Raw genomic sequence first — 9,162 nt, 5'->3', positions numbered from 1 at the left:
GCGCCTGCGCTGCAGCGGCCCCGTCCGCCGGGGTCGTTCACGACGGGCAGCCCCCTCCAGCAGCCCCAGCTCGCAGCCCCGGTCCCCCCCGCCCCGCGGAAGGAAGAGGCGCAGCCGGCCGGGACCCTACATGCCTTTATTACAGACTACCAAGCGAAAGAGAAATCCATCATCCAGTCACTGACTACACATCTACACACAGAGAGCTGTCGAGAGGAGAATAAACAGTCATTAAATTATGAGATATGATTAAATCATCGACCAATAGAAAATTTATATAATAAAGCCAGAAAAAAGGTGTAAAATATAGTTTACAATAATTATTCACATTCAAGGCTGTACATCAATACATACAACACCATGACCCCGAACATGAATTCAATCCAAATAATTCATATATTAGAATTTAAATAACACAGACTGAACTAGAGGCCAACAAGAGCCAGCAAATAACCTTATAAGAATAAAAATACAAAAGTGTGTATCTTATATCATTGCATTATTTGCTTCTGTTTTCATAAGTTCTTGGAGGAGGGGAGATTGTTTTGTGGTGTTTTGCTGAGGGGGACAGGGGTTTTTTAGGGGGTGGGGTTTTTGTTGGGTGCTTTGTTTGTTGTTTCTTTTTTAATCTGTACATCACAGTTACAGCTACAAATCAGGTAGAGAATATTACACATGTAACTGACTGCCACCAACCTGAAAACAGCTAGCGTACAACTATCAAAACTGAGTATGGTTCCTGGTTCCTATTTTTTTCTCTTTTGCCAGATACAGCAATGGTGAATTCTGCTACAATTTAGAACATTTGCCAGATCCAATCAGTTAGCACATGGTCATAGGAAGCTTTGTCAAATGGCAACCATCTACATTCACTGCCACGCTGACAGACAGACCTGGTTATTGGGTGCTTAAGAACCTCTCCAAGTGTTTGCTGTATAAAAGTCACATTTCTTCTAAGAAAGAGGAAACGTTCTTGAAGTATCAGTCTTATCTGAACTGAAAATGTGCCATTTTGGGTCAGAGAATTACTTGTCTGTAAGCTCACTTGATCAACTGATGGACAATCCGTGTCATGAAGCTTTGCAGGAGCACTTCCATTTGATTAGTAAAATATTTGCATAACTTATTACAGGCATTCAGCAAAAATTCGGATATAAATACCACACCTATTCATGTAATTCACTAGTAGAAAGACTGATCAGAGTCCACTGACCACGTCTTTAGGCAATTATTAACACACAGCTGCTCTCCTCTGCAACATGTTGAAATCAAATGTTTTGTCCACAGACCAAATGAAGTAAATCTGTTGACTTCTACTGTATCATTCAAAAGAAACTGTTAAATGTAGGAAATCCTCAGGATTCCTCAAAGTTCCCAGCACAAAATGTAGTATCAAGCACATTTCATCAACCATCTTGAACTATAAAAACGGATTGCTATTATCACATCTTTGCTTCAACAGTTTTTCCCAGACCAGATACTTCACAACTAGATCAGGTCAGAGGAGAAATGTAAGTGGAGCACAGTACTACCTGGCAGTTCGATGTCCTCAGCATCCAAGTGCTCAGTAAATGAGATCTCAATAGGTAATGGTAGGCTGCTCACAATGCCTCAACACCACATCTGAAGCAAGTCTTCCTTAATGCAAATCCTTCCCAAAACTGGATTTTAAGGCCTATGGTAATAAACTCATCTTTACAGCCTATCAAAGTAGTTTTACACTTCCCGTGACTGGGCTGGACACTGATTACAACAGCACGATTCAAAACTCCTTTCTAGCAGTAGTCCTTCATCCTTCCTTAGGCTTAGAAAACTGATGCAATAAACACCTTCCTCCAGTTCAAATTCCAAGCAAAACAAAATTACAACTTTATTGAACAGATTCTTCACAAATGATCGGCAATTGTTCAAAATGCACAAGGTGGAATGAGTCAGTCAGCAGGTTTGGTTTTCAGGAGGGTTGCAGTGAGGAGTCCAAAGAGCCCTCTGGTGCCCAACAGCGCTTTTTGTGCTTGGAATGCTATGACTGCCTAGAGATTAGCGACAGTGACAACAGGGTCGAGTGCCTATGGGTGACAATCAAGGGAAAGGCCAACAAGTCCGATCTCATGGTGGGAGTTTGTTATAGACCACCCAACCAGGATGAAGAGACTGACCAAATGTTCCAGAGGCAGCTGGGAGGAGCCTCGCGATCGCTTCCCCTTGTACTTGTAGGGGACTTCAACTTCCCCGGATATCTGCTGGAAATACAACACAGCAGAGAGGGAACAGTCCTGGAGGCTCCTGGAGTGTGTGGAAGATCACTTCCTGACACAGCTGGTGAAGGAGCCCACAAGGGAAGGTGCCCTGCTGGACCTGCTGTTTGCAAACAGAGAAGGTCTTGTGGGGGACGTGATGGTTGGAGGCTGTTTTGGGCACAGTGACCATGAAATGAGAGAGTTTTCAGTCCTTGGAGAAGCAAGGAGCAGGGCTAGCAGAACTGCCACTTTGGACTGCTGGTGGGCATGATTGAGGCAGTGGAGCACCTCCCTTATGAGGAGCGGCTGAGGGAGCTGGGGCTCTTGAGCTTGGAGCAGAGGAGACTGAGGGGTGCCCTCATTCATGGGGATCACTTTGGAAAGGGCGAGTGTCAGGAGGAAGGAGCCAGGCTCTGCTCTGGGATGTCCAATGCCAGGACAAGGGGCAATGGTCCCAAGCTGGAGCACAGGAGGTTCAAGCTGAAGCTGAGGCCAAACTTTGTGAGTGTGAGGGTTATGGAGCATGGCCCAGGCTGCCCAGAGAGGTTGTGGAGTCTCCTTGTGTGGAGACACCCAAAGCCCTGGCCGTGTTCCTGTGTGACTGCTCTGGTGATCCTGCTCTGGCAGGGGTTGCACTGGGGGAGCTTTCCAGGTCCCTTCCAACTCCTCACATTCTGTGATTCTTTCAAACCACATATTTCACTTACAGTCAATTACCAGACAAATACCTCTCCCAGAAAAGTTCTAGTTCCTTCCCAAAAAAGTAGCAGCAGCTAAGGAAGACTTGATTTGGGACACTGAAGTCCTAAGGGGAGGGATGCCTGTAAGAGATGCTCACTTTTCTAATGACAGCATTATGAACAGAAAAAAGGAATGCAGACATCAGCCCTACAGACACCTTCTTGACAGCTTACTCCTATCATCATTTTTATGGCTGAAAGCTTTTGGTGAGCAGGATGGAAGTCTACTGAGAGAGGCGAGATTTTCAAGGTGTGAAAAAGCAGAGTAATTACTTTGTTATGGAAAAATGATTACAAGCTTAAATATTACAGAAAACATGTTTAAGCATTCCTAGATTTCAACCTAGTGACCAAGCCAGGGGAGGCCACTCCATCTCCTAACAAAGCTAAGGTGTTCACTATCAGCAGAACAACTCTGACAGACCTTTCATGAGGCAGCAGTGGTACCACAAGTCTCCATCACTGCTAAACTATCCTGTATAGAGCTGGGAGTACATCTACATCTCTATACCAAAGATGAAATCCAAAAGTGTCTGGAATTTGACAGAGAGCACTAAAACAAACTTGCAACACAGGTCCTCTTGGTGAGGATGGTAAATACGGGATTAACACTGGCACAGACAGAAGGTGTACTGTGCTATTCGAATTTCAGTGACAAGGAATGCACTTCGTATGTGATGAATTTTCTCCTGATGCAAGGGGAATGGTGGTATCTTTCTCATCTCAGCTCCCTTAACAGCAGGCACTGTGAGCGAGTGATTGACTTTGGTCAAGTTGTGTACGTGGTGGGTTAACAGAAAACTACAGGAATGTGGTTCCTCCAAAACAGGAGGCAACTGCATTCCCTCCTTTAAAGGCTGAAATTTACTGGAAAGGCTGAACTGTCATCAAGTTCAACCACATAACAGTTTGTAAGAGATGAATAATAAATCTCCTTCACCCTGTACAACAAAATATCCAACATCCACGTGTTTTCTGAGAAATCCTGATAAGCCATTGCTTTTCGAATACTGCTTCTAGAACAGGAGCTCGTGAGCTTTTTCAGCATTGCAGTAGAACATTTCCTTCTTTAGTGGAAGGAAAAGCACATAATAGTGTAAGACCTCAAAATGCAAAGAGATGGTACGTGTAAGAGGTGAATAAATAGGTGTGATGTTTATACTGCTTTTAAAACAAGATAGGAATGCCTTTGTCCAGACCTAGGTCATTCGTCTCTGCAAGGTCTCTGAAAATATCATTAGCAAAGCTGTTTTTAGCACATAGAAAGTTATGTCTTCGCAATGTTACAAGAAATGTTTGACCACAAAAAAGCCTTAATTTGAAGAAGATAAAGGAGATTGATATGAAAAATATTTTAATTTTACAGATATGCCTTAAGTACCGTGTATTTTCCCCTTTGTATCAATGTTTTCCTTCAAATTTTTAACCACGTAACTTTATGGCTCTAGTATTTTAATTGCTTAGATTTTTTTCAGAGTTGCTCAATATTTGGCCGAGGACCAAAATTAGGATTATTTGCACATCTCATTAAACAACGAGACAAAAAAAAAAAGGTCAAGTAATCAATTGTACAAAGCTTTCACACTTCCTTCTCTACCCAGGTAAATAGGTTGGCCCCGCTAAAATTCACAATACATGCACACCCTGGAAAGAAAGCTTCTAGCCCTCATCTCCTGAAAATGTGAAGAACTATTTACTACTTCAATAGTCACCTTTTTTTTCCCCCCATACTAACTAGTTAATTTTTTAGTTAGCATTAGTTAAAAGCATGCTGGTAAGTTTCTTGTCCCTTGATTAAACACACATGATTCATATTAAAATTTAAGTTGAATGTTTGAAATCTTATATGCTTTAGAAGCCAATTTTAGAAAACTTTCAGTGCCATGTTCAGCATCTTACTCTCACACAACCTGTATCATTGGAGCCTGTCTGTCAGACACATACTTCTGATCCATTCACATAATTACTGAAGTACCACGTAAATCCCGCAGAACTATATTAGGAATCACACAAGGGTGCAACTGACCTGGCTACAAAAGCCATAGACCAAAAAGCTGGGGGACTGTGAGGAAAGGAAGAGAAAACCAAGAGGTGGTGCTTAGGAGAGGCATATAAAAGCTCCCTGATGAAATACAGTTTAATGATAATCTGAAAGTCACAGAAAACTCCAGCCCCATAAAACGCAAGGCTGGTCCATGATTCGGCATGTGTGCGTGTGGATTGGTTTGAACTCATCGGAAGTGAAGCTGGTAATGCAAGGTCTATCCACTAGTCTGCAGCAGAAACTGAGCTGAAGTGCACAAAAGCAAGATCTTCACTGCAATGATATGCATGTGGAAGCCTCAACAGAAGCACAAAGAGCGAGCAAAGCGACCCTGAATTCCATTAGGTTTTTGCTTTTCTTTTTCCTTTTTTTGTTAAAAAAAAAAAACAAAAACAAAAAAAAACCAAAACCAAACCAAACCAGAACATTTCAGACATCCGCTTCCCCTTGAGATGGTAACAGGTGGGTTGAAAAGATTCCTCTGATCAGCTGCACACGGAGTTCTAGCAGCAAGTAGGGAAACTGGGACATTTTGGATGAGCTTTACTATTTAGCAGCATTCTGATGGTATCTGTGCCGCCAAACTTCATGTATCTTTTTGCACCACTTATGAGCATTCCCACTCGGGTCCATCAGGTAATATGTCCTGTTTGGCTATAAGTGAACAATATTTTAATGAGTACTCCAAACACAGGTTAACCAAAAAGCAGTAATTATTCTGCACCTACCAATAAAATAATTGTTCAGAATCAGATCGTAAACTTTCCAAAAGTTAAATTCATTTACAGCTATATAACATTAATTATTACTGAATAACCATACATACGGTATCTGAACATTGTCAAGCAGTCAACTGCAACATATTCTTGGTGTGCTCCTTGTGATCCACTATATGCAAGAAGGGCTACATTTTAAAAGTCCTTCTCAAGAACTTCAAATCCCAAAATCCACTATCAACACTTGCATTTAACGAATTATATCTTCTCCAGAAAAATCCATTGACAACTTACAATAATTGTTCCAGGACCTCAGTACAACTGAGGTTGTACTGAGAAATTAAAGAAATTTCTTTAATTAAGAAATTAAAGAAAGTCACTTACTGTGTGAACAAAAAACGTCTTGAAATTCTTGGCTTCTGGCCGCAACTCTAAAGACCAGGGAATTTCTCCTTTCAGGACCTTGTTGACAGGATCCACGTAATACAGGTGGGGCCCTTCTGTCAGCAGCAATTGGCGCCGACGTGCAAACAATCCCTAATGAGAGAAGGAGAAGCAGCAGCGCAAAAAAAAACCATAAGGAAAAAGAGCAAATGTGTAGATCTCAGAATTGAACAACAGAGGCAGAATTTAAACAGCTCAGTGACAGGATAGCATGCTTGAGCTCAGGGAACTTTTTTGTGTGTTCCTTTTGCTTTACCTATTTGGCCTCATTCCTTTTTTAGGGGGTTGCAGTGCATTCCTACTACATAGCAAACCACAATTACTGTTTTAAGAAAGCATCTTCAAGTCCTAACAAAATAACACAACTTGATGTATGGAGTGAAGCAAAATCCGTGTGTCGAAGATTCCAGCACAGAAATCAATACCATGGTTTTGTGGAGAAAATGCAGAACAAGCAGGCAGCAACTCAGGTGAAAGAGAGCCCACACTCCTGTAAAGACGACACCAATTGTCGTAGCTCATCTGTACCATCTTCCAGTTAATACTCAAAGCTGTTCTAATGTAACCTCTGCCTCTCTCAGGATACCAGCACTAGCTGGATCCAGGAAAACGCCACAGTTAAGGAACAATACGGTATGTTATGCTTTTTTGTTATTTTCTGATATTTGTGGCTCGATCCACATGCAGTCATGTATCAAGATCAAGTGTTTAGTGGGCTATATCAGACTGGGAGAAGGAGGGGGAACAAACAAACTCATTTACTACAGTCTCAAAATGAAAGCATCAGTGGCACATGTACTTTTAGCCTTTTCCAAAAGTCAACAGCACACCACCAAATTAAGAAAAAAATCTATTCACAAGAAAACACGACATTTTAAAAAATCAACAAAGCAATTTGACACATAAAACTAAGTTAAAACAAGGAAACTCTAAAACAAGTTCCTTATCTATGCTGAAACTGTTCAAAAATGTGACAGCTGCATCTTGTTACAGGGAATTAAGAAAAGCCCTTACCTTTCTTTTGTCCACTGGACCCATTTTTAGGATTAAGTTGTTTTCTACAAACTGATGCCTTAAAATGAAAAAGAAAAATAACTATTACTCCAGAAGTATTTCTTCCACAGAAACGGCTTTTACTACTGTTATTATCAAGCAATTTTCCATGTTGCTCCCTAGGGTCTCCTTTTCCATCTAAGAGTCCCGAACAACTTTACTAGGTGACTTTTGGACTCTTCCTCATTCCACACCAAAGAGTTTTGTCTAAAATCTGACAGGGAGGGGGGAAAGAAAAATCACAAATGAGAAGCTCCTCTCAAGCATGAAGAGAAATGCTAATAAGTACATGGTGCAGAGGTATTTTGGTTAGATATCAACAGAATAGTAACATTCAAAATAACCCCAAACCCAACAACATACGGCAACTGTAAGAAAGAAGGAACCTTCTCTAGTTCTAGGACTCCATGGAGGGTATAGCATCATTTCTGCCTATCTTACAAATGCCCTCCACAACATCTTCCAGACCTTGTAAACTTTGGAAACATAGTATTATGTTTTTACTGCTATTGCTTTAAAAATTGAAGTAAAGAAAAATCAAGTTGCTAATATTTTGCTTAAAGATCAAGATTGACAAATATTAATTTGAAACAAAATAACTCTCTGGACTCCCTAGATGAGCTATCTTCAAAGATCTTACCAAGGATTTCCACCAGCTTGCTTTGCCAGAAGTAATCTCTTTTCATCTTCAGAAAACTGTAAGTCCAGCTCAAAGGAATTGTTGTCAAGATCATGAATGTACTGTTCAATGTTTCCTCCTGATGTCTGTGGGGCACTTGTCTCTGCGGCTGACAGTGAATGGGAAGAGGCAGAGCCAGAAACTTGCATGCAACCAAACTGACTCAGGAGATTGTCATACTGAAGAAGGAAACACAATGAAGTAAAGAAACATCTGATTAAAAAAAAAAGCTTATTTTGCTCTAAACTGTGCCTTTCAATTTAAGCATGCTTTTGTTTATCATGCTGTCGGGCAAAAAGACACCCTGCTGTCTATAGATTAACAGACACTTGTCCAAAAACGTATGTTCGGTCAAAAGTAAGGCAACCAGTTTTTTTTCCAAACACTCACTTTATCAGAAAAAAAATGCTGACTAGTTCAAATTTTAATCAGCAATTTTATATTATATTCTTAATAATTAGGTCTTCATTATAATATAACCGATCAGTAGTTATAATACTAGTTAATACTAGTTATAATACTAGTTAATAATACTACTAGTTAATAGTAGTTTTAATTGAAAATATTTAATATGCAATAATTATGCTTTAATGAAAGTCTCAGGCAGCATCGGAGCAATAGCAATACACAAACATACATTTCCATAACAGTCTTCATCATCCTCTGACATGGCGGGTAAATACGCTGTAAGTTTTGGAGGTGTCTGAAGATGTAGGTTCTCCCACACAATGGATTCGAAGAAGGGATGAGCCTTAAGAGGTCCATATCCTCCCATTTCTTCACAACCTAATCTGTTGGTAGCATCTAGAACCTGAGCAAATTACAATTAAGTTAACATGCATAAAACAACAACAAGGAAGGGGCGAGCACCATTCACACTCACACAGCAGCACACGAAAACTTCACACCAGTTGGTCTCACTGCCCCAAGCACAGATCTAGAATATAAGGAGATTGTCTACAATACAAGATGTTCTTTGTCAGTATGTCTTAACAACATTTTGTATTCACCAGCTTAGAGATCCAGAGGAAGGAGCACTTCTTTGGGTCCACACAAGGTTTTGGCTTTGTTTCTTCATAAAGACAGAAACAAAACCAAGCAAATGTACAAAGAAGGCCTGATGGAGCACAGCTCATGGACAGCCCAGCATCACGTCCTAGCGATGCAGGCAGCTGTGGAAGCTCCAGCTGGCGCCAAACGTTAACCTCTCAAGCACCCTAAACCCACGCAGCTCTCGGGATGCTGACGT

At 40.9% G+C, this 9,162-nt stretch overlaps 1 protein-coding gene across 1 annotated transcript in view; it reads right to left on the bottom strand.

The window, feature by feature from the left end:
* Positions 1-5,437: 5,437 nt before the first annotated feature.
* PDPK1 (3-phosphoinositide dependent protein kinase 1) overlaps positions 5,438-9,162 on the bottom strand; it is a 12,290-nt gene continuing 8,565 nt past the window's right edge. The window contains exons 9-13 of the mRNA XM_010190036.1: positions 8,551-8,724; positions 7,875-8,092; positions 7,196-7,253; positions 6,122-6,274; positions 5,438-5,675 (exon numbers count right to left, since the gene is read on the bottom strand). Coding sequence (XP_010188338.1) covers positions 5,568-5,675; positions 6,122-6,274; positions 7,196-7,253; positions 7,875-8,092; positions 8,551-8,724 — 711 coding nt within the window. The 3' untranslated portion in view covers positions 5,438-5,567. The remainder of the gene's footprint in view (positions 5,676-6,121; positions 6,275-7,195; positions 7,254-7,874; positions 8,093-8,550; positions 8,725-9,162) is intronic.

The sequence above is a fragment of the Mesitornis unicolor genome, unplaced genomic scaffold (assembly GCF_000695765.1).
Source record: "Mesitornis unicolor isolate BGI_N332 unplaced genomic scaffold, ASM69576v1 scaffold16328, whole genome shotgun sequence".
In the NCBI taxonomy this organism is placed as follows: Eukaryota; Metazoa; Chordata; class Aves; order Mesitornithiformes; family Mesitornithidae; genus Mesitornis; species Mesitornis unicolor.
The sequence above is the reverse complement of the archived record's forward strand: the minus strand, read 5'-3'. Positions and strand labels throughout refer to the sequence as shown.